The sequence below is a fragment of the Suricata suricatta genome, chromosome 9 (genome assembly GCF_006229205.1).
Source record: "Suricata suricatta isolate VVHF042 chromosome 9, meerkat_22Aug2017_6uvM2_HiC, whole genome shotgun sequence".
NCBI classification, from domain to species: domain Eukaryota; kingdom Metazoa; phylum Chordata; class Mammalia; order Carnivora; family Herpestidae; genus Suricata; species Suricata suricatta.
In genome coordinates this window covers 85,015,688-85,035,411 of record NC_043708.1, presented here as the reverse complement: position 1 = coordinate 85,035,411, position 19,724 = coordinate 85,015,688, and the positions used below count along the sequence as shown (strand labels likewise).

Sequence of the window (19,724 nt, the reverse complement as noted above, 5' to 3'; positions counted from 1 at the left end):
CACAGTCGATTAAGTACCCGACTTCGGCTCAGGTCATGATCTCATGGTTGGTGGGTTTGAGCCCCGCATTGGGTTCTGTGCTGACAGCTCAGAGCCTGGAGCCTGTTTCAGATTCTGTGTCTCCCTCTCTCTCTTCCCCTCCCTTGTTCCCACTCTGTCTCTCTGTCTCAAAAATAAATTAACATGAAAAAATAATAATAACTTTATGAAGTTGGGTTATTTCACCCAGATTCTTTCACAACACTCTCTATCACCTTTCTGAAGAGGATTTCATGAGTGGACTACTCACTTTGTGATACAATCTACAGAGAACATTAAGAGGAAGATGACAGGAAAGGAAAGCAAAGAAGTGATATGTTTAAAATAACAAACATAAAGGGAAGTATACAGTGCTGTGTACAAAACAGTGCTGGATAAATGACACGGGATAATTCAGAGACCTTTTTTTTTAATGTGTAAAAAGTAATCCTCATTGTACAAGTTCAGAATCAGACAAATGTACAAGGGTGTATAACTGGCATATTTATAAATTGTATCCACCCAAAAACTCACTGCAGACAAAATCCGTATTACATTCAATGTCTGCATCTTCACATAATACCTACTGCAAAGTAAATATAAAATTAACTCTCATCATTTTAGTTCAGCACATATGTGATATAGTTCAAAACAAAGGCAATTTTTTTTTCAACCAAAAAAACTAACCCAAGTACTAATTCATTATACTGTGCAAAAATACAGCAAAACTATTAGAAAGATTCCATTTAGGTTTAGTCAGTAAGATATGTTTCTATGCTACTGAAATACAGCTCAAGTTTTAGATTGTAATTATCAACATTAACAGTACTTCTGATTTACAACTGACCTAAAAATATTGGTTGCTAATATATATCCTTGACATTTTTAGAAATCTTCAAATCTTAGATACAATTCTAAAAGTATATGTGCCTTGTCACTCATTCAATAAACATGATTTATTTTAATACGGGTCATGAAAATTCAATTAATTAACCAGAATTCTATATCTATTTCCTGCCTGCTATCTATTTCAGTCTTAAATCTGACTTTCTATCAAAAGCAGTTCAGAATGTATTTTGTAAGATTAATCCCAAGAGTTATTGGATAGCTTTTAAGCTATTTCATTCCTTATAAATATAAATCACTAGACAGTCTAGAGCAGTGGTTCCCTGCATCAGAATTACGTGGGGAGCCCTTTAAAATGTGACTGGGCTGCACCTCAGAACTAATGAGTAAGAATCTTCCAGAATGTCTGCTTTGTTTAAGTTCCCAGGTCAGAGTGGCATATAGCCTAGTGTGGGAACCTCTGACCTAGGCCACTAGACCAGTGGGTCTCAACTTTTAAGGTACATCAGAATCATATGGGGAAACAAAAAAAAGAAAGACAGACAAAACAAAGAAACAGATTTGCTCCAGCAGATTGAGAGTTGTGTCCAGGAACCAGCATCACAAATAATCAATGCAGCTGGCCCACAGAACACTCTGAGAGACCATGCACAGCCTTCACAGGAGTTCATTCAGCAATTTAGGTGACACTGTCCTGCAGGTGCTAATGAATCCTGCCCTCGGCAGTTGTAGCCAGCGTGGAAGGGCAAGTGTAGCTTTTGAAACAAAGTATATTTCTATACTTAATATAAGGTCAAAATCAAGTAAATTGTGAGATCATAATTCATTCATTAAAGAAAAGAACAGCTTTCCAACAAATGTGTAAACCTTCAAACAGACCAGTCTTCCTGCTACTTTAGCAATTAGCTTAAATCTAATGCCCTCTCCATCATTAATTAGCCACTATGAGATCAGAGGTAGTGATTCCAGCTTACCAAAAATGTAATAGAGACTATAAAAGATACACATTCTAAGCATACACCTTCATAGGTTCTGTACAGTTTCTGTGTAATACATATTGGAGACCAGTTGGATCTTAAACAATACTAAAACAATTAATAATATATTTTCAGTTTTAGAAAATGAAATTTCCTAATATTTCCCACATATAAGTTCCTACCAAAAATACTGAAGGTAAAAATCTAGAAAACAGTAAAGGTATCATGCTGCCTCTTTTGTGAAGAAGCTATTTGCTGATTTTCCATCATTCTTGTCATTATCTATAACATGGGTAGTGGGTATAGATATCATTCTACTTTAAGAATTTTTATTAAAGCACAGAAAAAGTAGCCAAATGTAAGGCCACACAGCAAATCAGTGGATAGACAGAGCTAGCAGTGAGAACCTCCATTTGGAAAGTTGGACTCCTATCTTATTGATTTGGGAACTGTATTTCAGTGTGTGATGACTCTTACTAAGTATCCTAAATACTTACGCATATTTGCGTGTGTGACAGCTCCACCACCCCTGCCAAACCCACTTTAGGAGCACAGATAACCTACTCTGAATGCAGAGAATACGTAAGAACTACAGAGCAACAATGCTAGGAAGCCGACCGGGTATAGTTAGCGGAATCTATCTGGAATCTTGCCCACCTGTCCGATGTCTAAGATGCTCTTATTTCCTGTGACGCATTTCTCCGTCATGTTCTTCACAAAGGCTTACACCTCCTCTTCTCTATGGGCATATGTGATTAGACAGTTGGCATTTCTTCTAAACCAAGCAATGAAAAAGCAACTACCAAAAACCAGCACTGTGCTGCCAGAAAGGCAGGTCATTCCATAAAAAAAAAGTGGAATCTTTTCAATCCACACTTCTCAAGAAGCTAAAGACTTCATAGTAGTTTTTAATCACTTACAGTCTAGACTATTAAAACAACAAACCATTTTCCAGTTGATAAATGACGCAAAGCCAAATTAACAAATTTAAAAATGATGCAAAACAGAAGTTGAAAAACCACATTCAAAGATTCAAACTGAGTGACATTATGTCTTCTACTTGGGAAAAAAAGCTTCTTGATGGCGGAAATGAAGATGCGGAGACAGCACTGCTGGGCCAAGGCCTGCACAACACGAGCCAAGCCGAGCCGAGCCGAGCCGAGCGGAGCCGATGGTGTAAGGCACTGCCTTCACCGCCCCATGAGCCAGCAATGGGGGCGGGGGAGGAAGAACAGACCCGCTCCGCTTCTCAGGTCCTCTTTGCTGGTTTGGCAGTTAACTGCTTTTCTCGTTCAAGTTCCTTCTCACGTTGCTGCTCCCTTTCCAACTCTTCTTTTTGCCTCTTCTGCTGCAGTTTAAGTGCTCTTTTCTACATCAAACAAATTTAAAACCAAGAACAATCAAGGCTTATCTTTTATGGCCTCATTTAAAAGTAGCAGTGCTCTGACTTGAGGTAATCCATAGGCACTACTAAATTTCATATCTAACTTTTAAGTTTGTTCGGGGTAATTTACTATCCTCCTTAATACAAAAAAAATTAAATTTTTTACTCCAAACTCTTACTGAATGAGAACTCCAAAGACAACGAAAATATGAGCTCCTTTGCCCAGCTATTAGTAGAAAACCCCAAAACAGGGCTCAAAAGAATATGTTTTAAAGGAAAACAATGTACTATGAATTATGCTACTGTAAATGGATATATAAGAAGTCAGAAAATAAATACTTGAAAAAATAATCATTCACTTCCAGAAAGAATGTGAAGCAATTTTCAACTCACTTTTAACTTCGATGTCTTTTCATGAAGCATCAACATCTCTTTTCTTATATTCACCAACTTAGCATGATAGTGTTTAGCTTCCGTGAACTAAATATGGAAAAGGAAATTAAAATAATTTAAATAAATTTTAATAAATTAAGCCGAAGTTTTTTAAAAAGGGGAAAAAAATAGACTGAAAGAGTAAAATGGATGAATAATAAATTACTATTCATTCCACCTAAATTGGCCATATTTTTAAAGCATTAATTATCTCCACATTTTAATTCCAAAATTCAAACTTATATTAAGTCTTAAGTAGGTGTTGGAAAACATTTGGTTCCACTCTAATTGATAAAAAAAAAGTTACTAAACATAAACATAAAATAGATATTTATATTGTGTACAGGTAACATTATACTTTAAAAATATGCAATATAATCCTAAAATTTTAGTAAGACTGTCTAATAATGTTAGCAGTTTCATTTGAGAAGACAATACTACACTCTACTATCCTTACAAAGGAGAACCTGAGCCAGGGTATATGGGGCAATGGAAGTGAAGGGTGTGCCCATCAGGAAACACCAAGCTGTGGTCAGAAAATCCTGAGAGGGCTGTGGACAAATCTGGTCATTGGGCTTCTAAAGTGAGACCACGCAGAACCACCTCTGTAAGGACACTTTTCTTCCCAACCCATGGTATGTATAGACTTTTCCATCTCAGCCAGGGATGGGAGAGAAAGAAAAAAGCACCTCATTCTCAGAAGCCAAGGTTAACAGACAGAAAAGACCAGGTTAACAAGAATGAGAGGAGTGTCAGGAGAGAAATGAGCAGCATTCATGTATCTACAAGTAAAGTCTTAGTCTAACGAGCACTAGAGCTTCCAGATCCTCTTCCTCTCTCTCTGGGCCTCACATTTTTCAGTTCCTGAATGGTGATCAAACCACTTGGGCTGAGAGAGGAAAACACAGGGAGACTTAGTTTCTGCCCCTTCAGAATGAAAAAACACTATTACATCCGCTTGGTTCGTTCGTTTATCATTCATCCACTCAGCAAATACTCATTCTGCTGCAATATGAACTCAGTGGGGAAGACACAAGTAGGTCAGCGTGGCCTTGTCCACCTCCTTCACAAGTAAGAAAACCATTAGACAGAAAACTTTGCATTTACCACCCCAGGCTTCTGCCTAATGTAAGAGAAGATGGACTTGTTTTTTATTATAACAAAGGGAAAAATTAATGAGCCACATTTGTCCAACGGAAAGCTCACTTTCTGACATTCATATAAAAGTCTACAAAGGCATGCAAACCAAGTTACTGCTTCATGTTGAGGTGAACAGAAAGGTAGCCACAAGTTCCTTATTTTTGTTAATTCCCCATTTCTTAAAGAGTAGCAGTTCCTCTCATCAAAAAGATAAAAAGCTTTGGATGAAACTCAACTATTCACATATACTGAAAGATATAAAGGGTCTAAAAGGACCCCCAAAGGGTCCATTTCAGTGTTAATTTGTGGTGAGATTATGAATAGGCCATAAAATCAAATAAAATGCTGACTTTAAAAAGCCATGTAAATGATTAGGAAAGCTGCACTTTCCTTAAGGGGAAAAACAGCGCCCCAAAAGGTCCTTACTTTTAGTTCCCTTTTAGAAGTTTTTAACTATGTGCACATCTATTCCAGACTTTCAAAAATAAGTTCCTTTTTCTATTATAGGTTCAACATTTGAAAGATAACAATTCAAGATAAGAGAAGTTCTAGTAAAGTAAATCAAGGTTTCCCATTAAAAGACAAATTCTAAAATTTAAAAATTAGAGAAAATAGGTATCTGAGTGATTCAGTTGGTTAAGCATCCAGTTCCTGGTTTCGGCTCAGGTCATGATCTCACGGTTCAAAGGTTTAAGCCTTGCACTGGGCTCTGTGCTGCTGATGCAGAGTTGGCTTGGGATTCTTTCTCTCGCTGTCTCTCTGTCTCTCTCTCTCTCTCTCTCTCTCTCTCTGTCCTTCCCCTGCTTGCTCTCTCTCTCTTTCTCCCCCTGGAGGGCCTGCTTGGGATTCTCTCCTCCTCCCCTCTCTCAAAATAAATAAATAAAACTGTTAAAAATGTTTAAGAAATTAGAGGAAAAGATCCTAAACATACCTAAGCACAAAGTCGCACCGGAAAAATCTAGCTATTTCTAAGCCAAGATGTCAGTAAGCTGCGTCAACTTACATCATACTTACCAAAGCATTAATATCCAACATAGAATGACATTCTTTAAATTTTGAAATCTCCTGTTCCAGTGTGTCTAGTAATACAACTTGGTTCTGTCTGAAACAAAAGCACATAGCCAAAATAAACTACACATACTGTTAAGTGCTGGTTCATTAAAAAGGAATCACATTTGGGACACCTGGGTAGCTCAGTTGGTTAAGTATCCAAATTCGGCTGAGGTCATAATCTCACAGTTTGTGAGTTTGAGCCCCACATGGTGCTCTGTGCTGACACACAGAGCTTTTAAAAAAAGAAGAATCACATTTCATCTTGGTTAATGTCAAAAGTAAAAATTCAGTGGATAATTTATTAACTCTCCAAGGCTTATTTGGTCAAACAAAATCTTTTTAAAAATAAGATTTCAAAGCCACATTCTGACAACTGTGTCTTTTATTCTTCCCTAAATGAGCAATAATTCTAATAATTGAATCTGATTGTAATAACTGAAATCATTTCATATCATTTTATTATTTGTTACTTCTAATAACTCTGAATTATCCAAAAAAAGTTTTATATACTATCTTGCCCAAAAAACGTGATGTTTTATATATATAAAACTGCACACTATCATAAAGGATATGGGGAGCAACAACTTTTATTTTTTTAAAGGTTTATTTATTTTTGAGAGTCTGTGAGAAGGTGAGGAACAGAGAGAGGGAATAGAGGGTCCAAAGCAGGCTCCATGCTGACACAGCAAGCCTGAACTTGAACTCATGAACCGTGAGATCATGACCTGAACTGAAGTCTGATGTTCAACTGACTGAGCCACCCAGGTGCTCCGGGGAGCCAAGACCTTTTAGATTAGAGTGGGGGAAAATGCAGCATCAAGTTATACTAAATCAAAAGAGGTTAATAAGAAGATGAAAACACAGGACCAGGAATCACAAGATTCCCCACCAATAACCAGTAGTATAATCTTGGAAATTTAGTTTATTTTTCTGGGCCTAACTTTCTTTGTTTATAAAGTGAGAAGCTCACACTAGGTAACTTCTAACGTTCGTCACTAAAATTCTGATTCAAAACCTTTTACTGAGGAATGGAAGCCAACTTTCCTGATGTTCCTCTCCAGATCATCCAATCCTAGGCTCACAGGATAAGTAAACACTGAGGGGCCATGAAATTAAACATTTTTAAAAAATTTTTTAATGTTTAATTACTTATTTTGAGAGAGATAGAGTGTGTATGCATACACAAGCTGGGGGGGACAAAGAGAGAGAGAGAGAGAGAGAGAGAGAGAGAGAGAATTCTAAGCACAGAGCCTGACTCAGGACTTGATCTCACAAACTGTGAGATCATGGCCCGAGCTCACATCGTGATGCTCAACTGACTGAGCCACCCAGGCTCATTTTTTAAAGAATATTACAGGCAAAGCAAACTATGACATGATTTGCTTGCAAAACTATGCTAAACAGAGAACAATGATGAAAAAAAAGAAATAGCAATGAAGAGCAGTTACAACATCTCCACCATCCAGAAATAAGTTTGGCAAACCCCACAGGTCACAAGTTTGTCCCTTGAGCTCTGACTAGAGACCACAGAAAGTGAAATACAGAACAAACAAGAAGAGAACCTAGCAAGTCAATGATCCCACATAAGCAGGAAAGCAATGACACTGTTAGAACTAGAAAACAGTCAAGGAAAATCAGTAAAACTGAAAGTTGGTTCTTCAAAAGATCAATGAAATGAATAAATCTCTGGCCACACTCACAAAGAAAAAGAGAGGACACAAATTACTAACATGACTTATAGAAGAGAAATCATCACTGACACCATGGACATGAAAAGGACCATAAAAGAATACTTCCAACACTCTGTCCACAAATTTGATAACGTGGATGGAAATGACTAATTCCTTGAAAGACACAAACTTCCAAAACTCACATAAGGAGACAGAGATCATCTAAATAGACCTACATTGTTTAAGGAACAACAATCAGTAAGTAATAACCTTCCAGAAATGAAAATGCCAGGACCAGATGGCTTCACACTTAATTTCTACCAAATATTTAAGGAAGGAACTATACAAATTCTCCACAACAGTTTCCAGCAAACTGAAGCAGAGGGAGCACTTCCTAACTCATTCTATGAGGCCAACATTACACCAAAACCAAAACCAGATAAAGCTAATACAAGAAAGGAAAACCACAGACCAATATCTTTTTTTAAAGTAGGCTCCACACACAGAGCTCAAAGCAGGGCCTGGACTCACCACCCTGAGATCAAGACCTGAGCTAAGATGGAGAGTCAGATGCTTAACTGACCGAGCCACCCAGGCGCCCCTAGACCAAGATCTTTTATGAACAGAGATGTAAAAAATCCTCCACAAAAGAAACAAAATGAATCCAACAATATATAAATAGAATTATACACTACAATCGAGATTCATTCCAAGCATTCAAAGCTGGTTCAACATTTGAAAATCAGTGTGATCAGCGTATCAACTGACTAAAGAAGAAAAATCATTTGGTTCTATTATATGATGCAGAAAAGATATCTGATAAAGTTGAACACCCATTCATGATTAAAAACTCTCAACAAATTAGAGAGAGGAACTTCTTCAACTTGATAAGAACACTTAAAAAAACAACAAACTACAGCTAACATCACACATGTGAGAAACTAGCCCCTTTATAAGGAGTCAGGAAAGGATGTCTGTCTGCTCTCTATTCCTATTCGACATCGTACTGGCAGTTCTAGATAATATGAGACAAGAAAAGGAAATAAAAGATATATACACTGGAATGGAAGAAATAAAACTGTTTTTGTCCACAGAGGATTACCTATGTGGAAAATCCCAAAGAATCAACAAAATACATGAGTATAGAAGGTTTCAGGAGGATATCACGTTAAGGTATAAAAGTCAGCAGTGAAGAATTAGAAAAACCAATACCTCCCTTCATACAAAATACTTTGATATAAATCTAACAAAATATGTATAGGAGCTATATGCAAAAACAATAAAACTCCCATGAAATCAATTTTAAAAGATCCAAGTAATAGATAGATATTGCAAGCACATGGAATAAGAAACTCAGTATTATTTTCTTCCCAGTTCTTTCCAACTTCATCTGTGGAATCTATGCAAACTCAATTTAAATCCCACCAAGTTATTTTGGAGATATCAACAAACTGATTCTAAAATTCACATAGAAAGGCAAAGACCAAAGATAGCCAACATACCAATGAAGCTGGGAGACTTACACTACCCAATTTCAAGAATTACTACAAAATGACAGAAATCAAAACAGCATGATGTTGGTAAAAGAACAGACACATTGATCAGCGCAATGGTAAAGAAAACTCTTAAATAGATCCACATAAACATAGTCAACTTCTCTTTGACAAAAGAGCAAAAACAATGGAGACAGGGTAGTCTTTTCAACTAACGTGAGGGAACAATTAGACACTGACCTGCAAAGAAATTAACCTAAACCTAAACACAGACCTTACAATTTCATAAGAATTAACTGAAAATGGACCATAGGTCTAGACATAAAATGTAAAACTCCAAAACATCTGGAAGAAAACACAGGAGAAAATCTAAGCAACCTTGGTTTGGTGATTAATTTTTACATGAAATATCAAAATCGTGATCCATGAAAAAAAAAATAAGTGGCTCAGTCTGGTTAGGTGTCAGACTCTTGATTTAGGCTCAGGCTGTGATCTCATAGTTTATGGGATCAAGCCCCATGCCAGGCTCTGAGCTGACAGCACAAAGCTTGCTTGGGATTCACTCTCTCTCTCTCTTTCTCCCTCAAAAATAAATAAATAAACATTAAAAAAAACCTTTATGAGGCACCTGGGTGGTTCAGTTGGTTGAGTGTCCAACTTCTGCTGAGGTCATGATCTCCCAGTTCCTGAGTCTGAGCCCCACACCAGCCTGTCAGCACAGAGCCTGCTTCAGATCCTGTCCCCCTCTTTCTCAACCCCTCCCCCACTTCAGCTCTTTCAAAAATAAACATTAAAATAAACTTTAAAAAAATTTGTAAATCAGACTTTTAAAATTAAAAAATTCGGCTCTGTAAAAGACACTATTTAAAGTACTAAAAGACAAGCCACACGCCTGGAGAAAACATTTCTAAGACATATATAGGACTTATATCAAGTATAAAAAGAACACTTAAAACTCAACAGTAAGAAAATAAATAACCTGAGGCACTTGGATGGCTTAGTCAGTTAAGCATTCGACTCCAGCTCAGGTCATGGTCTCATGGTTCATTAATTCAAGCCAAGTCAGGCTCTGTGCTGATAGCCAGAGCCTGCTTCTGACCCTTTGTCTCCCTGTCTCTGCCCCTCCCCAACTCGTATGTGCATGCACATTCTCTCTCTCTTCAAAAAATAAATAAACATTAAAAAAAAAAACAGTTTAAAAATAGGCAAAAGAGGGGCACCTGTGTGGCTCAGTCAGTTAAGTGTCCATCTCTTGATTTTGGTTCAGGTCATAATCTCAGTTTGTGATATCAAGCCCAGCATCAGGCTCTATGCCGACAGAAGGTCTGAATAGATACTTATTGTACAATCATGAATCTGTCTGATCTTTGTCACCAGTTCCTGGCATGTCTAAGACCCCTGTAATTTCTCAAATGACAGAAGTATCTGCATTACTCAAGAACCCCTCTTCAAGGACACCAGAGTTTATGTTAATGAGGTGACTTATGGTGGGTCCCTAGAGCTTCAGGATGAGGGCTGGTCATGCCAGAAAGATCAATCATGTGGTTACAGGGCTGGGGCTTTGAGCCATGTGGTATCAGTCCATTCTCCAGAGATGGGATGAGGGGGACTAGAGAGTGAGTTCAATTACATGGCCAATGGTTCACTAAAGTATGCTTACAGGGAGAAGCCTCAACAAAAACTTTAAACGCTGAGGCTCAATACAGTTTCCTGGTTGGTAAACACACTAATGTACCAGGAGGGTAACGTGCCCTAATTTCACTAGGAGAAGCCACAGAAATTCTGTGGTGGACATACTCCCAAACCCTCCCCTTTGTGTCTCTTCATTTGGCAGGTCCTGATCTGTATTCTTTATAATAAAACAGTAATTAGGGGCGCCTGGCTGGCTCAGTCGGTGGAGTGTCCAACTCTTGATTTCAGCTCAAGCCATGATCCCAGAGTCATAGGATTGAGCTGTGTTGGGCTCCATGCTGAGCGTGGAGCCTGCTTAAGATTCTCTCTCCCTGTCTCTCTTGCTCTCTAAAATAAAAAATGACAATTAACCAATAATCATAAGTACAGTGTTTTCATGGTCCCTAAGTCTAGACACTCTAGGAGAAGGTTCCACAGAATGTTCTTAGAGGCAGTATCAGGCACAAATGACTGGCCTTCCTTTCCCCTAGAGTTCTGTATAATCTGTAGTAAATATGTGGGGAATGACCGGGAAGCATCGATGCCGTATCTGGAGAATGATTCTCTGAGAAAAAAGCTATTTCCTTAGAAGGTCCAAGTGTGGCTTATCTCTAAGAAACTCCACTAAGGCTAGTTACAACTGTACCTTGCCAGAGACTTTCAGGGCCTAAATCCCAGAATCTCTCTTTTCTTTCTTTCCTAGGGCTCTTAAAATGACAAATACATGTAAATGAACATTCACAGCCTTTCTTATACATAACGTTAGTTTTGTTCTTAGTTTTCCCTACCCATTATTAGCTACAAAGTACACTTAACTTGTATCTACCACAACCTTCTTCACCTCTGTGGGCCTGTTTCTGTAACTTCAAGTGGCTTAATGAAAATCAAACCGTTAGACAACAGAGTCAGGACTAGAACCCAGGTGCCTCACTCCACCCAGTACTCCTTCCCCTAAATCTTTACCAGCAGCGGGATTTGTAAAGAGATGGATGCAAGAGGCAGCTGCTAGAAAACACCTCTCTTTCCTTTCTCTGAAATTTGCTTATCTTTCCTTATTACTAAAGAGGTATAACTACTTATTCATCATATTCAATTATTAATTCTACCACTATCTGTGTAAATCTGTGTAATCTTTTTCAATTTCCTTAACCGTTCTGAACCTCAACTATGAACAGGAATAATATTAATACTTCATAAGTAGGTGTCAGGATTGAGATACGGTATATAAGGTACCAGGCAAGGAGAACATATACTAATAAACAGTAACTGACTTTACTATCATCATTGTCATCATCATCATCGTCATTGTTGTTAAGCTTGTCCAGGTGCCTTGGAAGATAAGTGGGATTATTTAAAACACTAAATTTTAGGGGCACCTGGGTAGCTTGGTTGGTTAAGCGTCTGACTTTGGCTTGGGTCATGATCTCACAGTTTGTGAGTTCGAGCCGTGCGTCGGGCTCGGTGCTGACACCTCAGAGCCTGGAGCCTGCTTTGGATGTGTATGTGTCTCTCTCTGTCCCTCCCCTGCTCACTCACTCTCTCTCTCAAAATAAACATTAAAAAAATTTTTAGGGGTGCCTGGGTGGTTCAGTTGGTTTAGCATGTGACTCTTGATTTTGGCTCAGGTCATGATCACACAGTTTGTGAGTTCGAGCCCCATATCAGGCTCCGAGCTGACGGTCAGAGCCTGCTTAGGACTCTCTCTCTCTCTCAAAATAAACATAAAAAAAATTTTAATAAAAAAATAAATAAACAAAATTTTAGCCAATGTCATCAATTAAACGCTGCAATTACACTGTGGGTCCCAGCTTCCTTCCCAGCAAAACATATCCAGATATCTTTTGCTTGCAGAGGCTCTTACCTTCCTTCAGTCGATCATACTTCATCCAAACTCCCCTACAGAATCTTTATGACTTCTTTGCCACAAGAATTGACTGGCTTTAGAATATAAGGTGTACCACACACTTGGGATAAAAAATCTCATCGGAACCAGCAGAGACCCGAGTGCTGCCAGCCCCCTCCCCACAGCAGTGCACCACATACAAGAGAACAGAGAACCCCTGTTATAGCCCTTTATCACCTCCAAACCCAAGGGTTATAACACTACTTCCTGATAGTTACCTAATGGACATAGCGGTTGATTGTTTCTCTCCTTTTACCCTAATACAGGCCTTTAAGGGAACTTTTCAAAGGGTAGGCCTTAGAGCAGCCGCAGCTCACAGCCCGTTTATGGCTGACCACCACAAAAAGAAATGATATGCCAGCTTGCGCACCCAAGCGTGGTCCTACCCCAAGAAAAGGAGAAGCTCAGTCTGCTCTTTCTGAGTGAGAGCTGACAAAGTGTATTTTTGCATACTGATCCTACTCTATGAATTCCATTCTTCCTTATCCTGTTCTTCTCTTGGTGTATTCTCTTATTCTTTATTTAGCTTGTAGACTATCTACCAGAAATGAAATGGGTCCTCCCAAAAAATGATACTTAAAGAATTTTGGCAACTCATGTAAACCAGCATCTGAAAACAAATGTGACTCTCACGGGGGCAATTTTGCAACACTACTTGGAAACAGGTGTATCCGTACCCTACAATACCCCCAAGAGGCGATATTTCCATAAAATAATGGTAAAATGCCAAAACTAATCAAAGAGTCTAGATAAAATGCAGGGGTGCTTCTTTTCTCCCCCCAGAGCAAGCAGGCACAAGTGACCATGAATAAGAACTGGCCAGAGAGAGGCAGAGAGAATCTCCCAAGGCCGGTGGGGGGGTGGGGGGAGAAATAGGGCTCAGCGAGGGCTCGCGTTCACCCAAAGCAGGTCTCGTGCTCACCCAAAGCAGGGCTCAAGCTCACTTGATGTGGGACTTAAACTCATGAACCTGTGAGATCATGACCTGAGCCAAAGTCAGATGCTGAACGGACTAAGCTACCCAGGCGCCCACTCTTCTTATAAGAGACGACACACTCAGGGAGTATTCATTTCACTTTTTACATTTAGATTACTAAGTATTCCTTCACTCCCACTCGCTACCACTAAAGACAGAAATACTCAACTGTATTCCGTATTACAAAATATGACACCTCCATATAGCACACACTTATACAGTATATTGTGACCATGCCAAAGGGGAAATGAGTGCGCCCAGGGTTTTGTTAGCTCACGTGAGTTCCTGAAGAGCTTGTTTCGACCGCTGCAGGTCTGGCAGGTAATGAGAAAGCAATCCTTCTGCCAGCTGCTCCACAGCTTTGTCTTCTACAGTCAAGTCCTCTAGTAACCCTTCATCTGGAGAAGTGTCACTTACACCTATCCCCAAGACAAAATCAAATGTAGGAATCTTTTAAATGGACACAGGCATAAGTGAAATATTAGTGAGAGAGGGGGTGGGCCGTGGGGCACGGAACACACACACAGGACACTATAGGCATCCTTCCTTTTCTTTTTCTAAGTTGATTTATTTTGAGAAAGAGAGAACGTGCACGCCAAGTGGGAGAAGGCAAGAGAGAGAGGGAGAGAGAATCCCAAGTAGGTTCCGCGTGGCCAGCTTGGAGCCCAATACGGGGCTCAGTCTCACGAACTGTGATATCATGACCTGAGCCCAAATCAATAATCAGACACTTAACTGACTGAGCCACCCAGGTACCCCCTTCCTCTTCTTTTAGCTTTACCTTCTGAGTGTCCTCTAATAAACAAGATATGCACACCCAAAAAAATGTTTTTAAGCTACTAGTATAAGGTAAAGTCTGAATTAAAAGAACATTCACATATGCAAAACAAATTCTAGACGTTTATGTATTTTTCAGGGCAGAGGATGTATAGTTTTCAATGGATTATTAAGAGTCTGAGGCCTAAAAGTAGGAAAAAGTCACTGAATGAAAGCAATAAATTCTTCCTTTCAAAAGCATACAGAATTTTTATATATGGATACATAAACGCAATGCCTAAAAAAAAGTTTCTTTCAATTCAATGTAAGTAAAAATGTGAGTTGATATTTACTTTTCATAAAGCTTGATATATTATTTATATGTAAAAGAAAGGCTGATTTATCATTGTTAAAGATTTTCAAAGGATTTATCTTCCCTTGAGACTTAGCACCTTAATTTACCATAGAAAATAGTGTATAATAATTGCATGTAAATCTAGACGTATGCCAGGAACTATGCCTCATACTCTTCCTTTGAATAATAACAGTGTAAGCAGTCAGGCATTCAAAATCATCTAAAATGGGGGCGCATGGCTGGCTCAGGAAGTGGAGCATGCAACTGTTTACCTCGGGGTTGTGAGATAAACAGGAGCCTCACATTGACTGGAGAGACTACTTAAAAATAAAACCTGTACAAAAGATGTCTAAAATGAATAACCATCAATCACTACTCCCACAAGAAAAGTACAAAACAATCTCTAAACATGGCTCAATGGGTGGTTTTTAAGATTTTAGAATCACTAGTTTAAAATGAGAAAAAAGGGGTGCCTGGGTGGCTCAGTTGGTTAAATGTCTGACTTCAGCTTGGGTCATGATCTCACAGCTCATGGGTTTGGGCCCTGCTGACAGCTCAGAGCCTGGAGACTGCTTCGGATTCTGTCTCCCCCTATGTGCCCCTCCCCCACTCATGCTCCGTCTCTCTTTCTCTCTCAAAACTAAACAGTAAGAAAAATTTATTTAATGACAAAAAAAAGTGAGATAGTGACATTACTAAAATTGCACTTTAAGAGCATTTTTAAGTATTAAAACTCTGAAACATCTCCTTTTAATCATAATCTGGTAGTACTCAGGAATATCAATTAGATCATTATGTAAAATACATTTATCATGCCACATTCCTTATAGCTCATGTCCAAGTATAGTTTTTACCACAGATTTACATTTTAGCAAGATGGAGGAAAACAACATGCTGTCATATTCCAGTAAGTTTTTATGGATAAAATAAATACTATGGTTTCTATTTTAATTCTGAGAAATCTATGAACAAACCCTGGAATTCTCTAAGTCACAAGGCAATGTTCAAACAGACAAGAGCTAACTAGAAACTGAAGCACTCCACAAGTGCAATAAAAATGTAACAGGAAAAAGTAGAATATTTACAGATATTGCCACCGATGTACCATTGGATGGGAAGTGAATAAAGAATATCTGAAAATTAATGCCATTGCTTAAGGCTTGATTACAGTAAACAGTGTCAACAACAGCAACTCTCTTTAAGGAAATACTGAAAACAAGTATTACAGATAAACAACAGAAACACCCAAATGTAAAGATCTCAACTTTAAGGATAACTAATATGTCTCCCTTACAATATATAAACATTTTAACTCACAATCCTCCTCCGACTCTACCCCAATATTCTGGTTAATAAGTGGAGAAGTCTAATTTACTCACGTCTCTACATACATTAAGTTACTAAGTTCAAGATACTTTACTGGGGGAGCTTAAAAGAAAGGGTCCTCACCCTACTCATACAAGAAGCATTAGTGGCACACCTGTATTATGTACGAGTTCCCAAAGTTACAAGAATAAATTAAGCAAGGCTCCCCACACACAAAGGGTTTGATACAGGGGAATCATAATCATAATATGAGAAGCGGCATTAGAGAATCAGAAACTGTTATGGGAACTCAGAGGGAAACATAATAAGAAGAAAAAAGGGGAGGTGCCTGGGTGGTTCAGTCAGTTGAGCATCTGACTTCCAGCTCAGACTCGGGGTCATGATCTCGTGGTTGGTGAATTCAAGCCCCGTCTCCGGCTATCTTCTGTCTGTCTGTGGTCGGCATGGAGCCTGCTTTGCTCTGGATCCTGTCTCCCTCTCTCTCTCTGTTCCTCCCTCGTGCTCTCTCTCAAAATAGACATTTAAGAAGAAGTATTACTCATTGTAAAAACTAAAAACACAAAAGGGGGAGGTATAAGCTGACAGTAAAAATACTCCTCAGCATACACTGGCTGGTTCAGTCGGTAGAGCATGCGACTTTTTTTTTTTAATGTTTTATTTTTTTTTGAGAGAGAGAGAGAGAGAGACAGTGTGAGCAGGGGAAGGTCAGAGGGACAGGGAGACAGAGAATCCCAAGATAGGGTCCAGGCTCTGAGCTGTCAGCACAGAGCGCCACGCAGGGTTTTAACCCAGGAGCCCAAGCTCATGACCTGAGCTGAAGTCAGACGCTTAACTGACTGAGCCACTCAGGCACCCGGAGCATGTGACTTTTGATCTTGGAATTGCGAGTTTGAGCCCCACAACAGGTTCAGAGATTATGTAAAAGTAAATAAAATCTTAAAATATTCTTTCTCACTCCCTTAATCCAGTCACTCTGTACTTTCTAATATAGCCTTCAAAAATATTACCATTGCATACCCATGCATAAACCCTCTTTTAATCATATATATTACTCATATTGTTCTGCAACTCTAATTTACACATCTTAGCTGTCTTTCCATATGAGCATATATGCATCAACAACATTCTTTTAACAGAATAAAATTATACCATATGTTGTTTAACTAGTTCCCTGCTATGGACTAAATGTGTCCCTCCTACACTATTTTATTGAAGCCCAACCTCCAACATAAAGGCATTTGGAGATGAAGCCTTTGGGAAGAAATCCGGTTTAGATGAGGTCATGAAGAAAGGGCCCCATGACGCAGTTACTCTCCTTAAGAGATAAAGAGAAACCAGAACCCTCTCCCTCCACCATGTGAGGTATCGAGGAGGGGAGAATGTAGATGTCTGCAAGATCAGAAGAGGGCTCTTACCAGGAACCTAATCGGCCTGCACATAGATCCTGGACTTTGCAGAACTCCAGAACTTTGAGGAATAAACTGCCTGGTGTTTAAGCCAACTGGCCTGGTATTTTGTCGTAAGAGCCCATGGAGACTAAGATACCTAAGGACAGGTATTTAGGTTGTTTTCACTTTTTGCTATTTCAAACAAAGTTGCTATGAGTTTGCTGGCGTGTCTTTGCATATCCATGTCAATGTCTCTGTAGGATAAATTCTTAGAATCATGGGACAGAGTTTATGCATTTCTTAAACAGACACAGCAAAACTGCCTTCCTAAGAGATGGCACCAATTTACACTCCCAGAACAACCTTTGAGGGCCACTATTTCCAAATGGGTAAGAACTCTAAAGGAGTGGGAGGAATAAGATATGGGTTTAAAAAAAAAAAAAAGGCAGTATAAGGAGAAGTGGGACTATAGGATTGCTCTGGAAAGACAAGGTAGTTTGGGGGGTCTGGAGCATAGCACTCAACACGGAGCACCAAGGCCATGTGGCCAGCCTCTGAGGATTGCTGAGTGTTAAGCTAAGGAGTTTGCCCTTTTGGGTAGTAAGTAGTAAGGAGCCATTTTACGGTTTCCCAACAAGAAAATGACGTGACTGGAGCTTTATCTTGGGGCAGTGATATGACAACAGTGGGATACACACAACAGAAGAGTAAGAGACTGGAGGTGGGACACCCTTACAACTGTTCTTGGAAGAGCGAAACTACAGAGGAGATGGCAATCGCATAGTGGAATCCCCTAGACCAAAATAGAAGTAGGAGGCAAGTGAGAAGGAAATCAAGAGTAAGTCAGTTTCAACTGAGGGTGACTTGATACTAACGGAATCAGACATCTACTTTTATTCATGCACACGCCGTATGTGAGGTTGGTACAAAACAACCATGTCAAAGTATCCAGCAAGCAAACTGAAAGGCAAGTGGACAAGGACCCAAGCTGCACATATACAAGGAAGTCGTATTTATAGAAGCAGCTTATGCAAGTGTAAAAACGGGGCGATCACTAAGGAAAAGAATGATCAAGAAAGGGCTGAAAGCACTATTGTTAAGTAACCCCTATATTCCTAGAACAGGAGGTAGAAACGATACATCGAAAGCCCTGCAGCTTTTCTCATGTGGGGTTCCCCACATGAACCAGACGACACAGAAACTATTTTCTTGGGCTGTTTTCTCAATTCTCCCAAGGACAGTACATAAATAGTACTGTTCAGGATGCCTTGCAAGTCAATTCATTGCATTCAATGGACGTCTTAGGGTCTTAGGACTTAAATCTCTCTTGGAACTCGGGATGAGAAAACTGCTGGAGGACTGTCAATTAGTAAAAGGGCATTTCATGAGCGAGTGGTCAATAATACTTGAATACGTCAATTCTCTGAATTACAAACTGATCGTCTTTCTGAGAAATTCATCTTCAGCCACTATCGTACCATAGCGAACAATGTGGAGTCAAGACAGTCGCAGAATGACTTCACCATCAATTGCCACCCAAACACCGCCTCCCCTCCGAACTTCGTTTCCCACTCCTTCAGCGGGGCACCGGGGCCGGCGCGCACCCCACTTCCGCGCGGGGCCAGAACCTCGGGGCCAAGCTGCTCTCTCCGGCGGAGCGGCCCGGGTCCCGGCCTTCCGCCCCGCCCCACAGCACGTACCCGGCGTCGGCTCCCCGGGCCCCAGGCCGTGGGGTGGCCCTGCCAGGACCCCGTCCGGGGACGTCGGCCCAGGAACACTCATGTCCTTCCCGCTGGGAACAGGAAAGGGGCAGTTGTGCAAACGGTCAGAGGCAGTAAGGGGGTACCTTACGCGTCCAGCGCCACGCCGGACAGAAGCGGCGGTCACACCCGGAAATGACGGAAGCGGAAGACGGTGTGACCGCCGAACCACCGCTCCCTTTTTGCCTCCGCCTTCACATCTCGGACCACTACACCCACGCGCTCCCGGGACTCCGCGCTGACGTCATGGCCGGGTGGAGGGCGTGGCGTCCGTAGAGGCAGCTGTGCGGGACTTCCGGAGAGCGATTGTCAGGGAGAGGGTGGAGAAGAGGGCGCTCCCTGGTGGGTTGCGATTGTGTTGAACGTGACAGTGCAGTCAGAATTTGTTCACCGAAGCCAGGCACAGGTTTTCAGTTTCTTGTCCGTATTAAGGAAACACTTTAAGAACAAGGACTGCGTGCTTTCCCTTCGGTTTGGACTATTCAACAAACAAACAAGGGCGCCTGAGTGGCTCAGTCAGTTAAGCGTCCGACTTCAGCTCAGGTCCTGCTCTCAAGGTTCGTGGATTCCAGCCTC

At 40.2% G+C, this 19,724-nt stretch overlaps 1 protein-coding gene across 1 annotated transcript; it reads right to left on the bottom strand.

Moving 5' to 3' along the window:
- Positions 1-431: 431 nt before the first annotated feature.
- BLOC1S6 (biogenesis of lysosomal organelles complex 1 subunit 6) lies at positions 432-19,342 on the bottom strand. The gene is made up of 5 exons (XM_029950865.1): positions 19,089-19,342; positions 13,841-13,982; positions 5,812-5,899; positions 3,619-3,705; positions 432-3,210 (listed from the first exon to the last, which is right to left on the bottom strand). The coding sequence occupies exons 1-5, from the start codon at positions 19,168-19,170 to the stop codon at positions 3,091-3,093; spliced, it is 519 nt and encodes a 172-aa protein (XP_029806725.1). The 5' UTR covers positions 19,171-19,342; the 3' UTR covers positions 432-3,090.
- Positions 19,343-19,724: the final 382 nt, after the last annotated feature.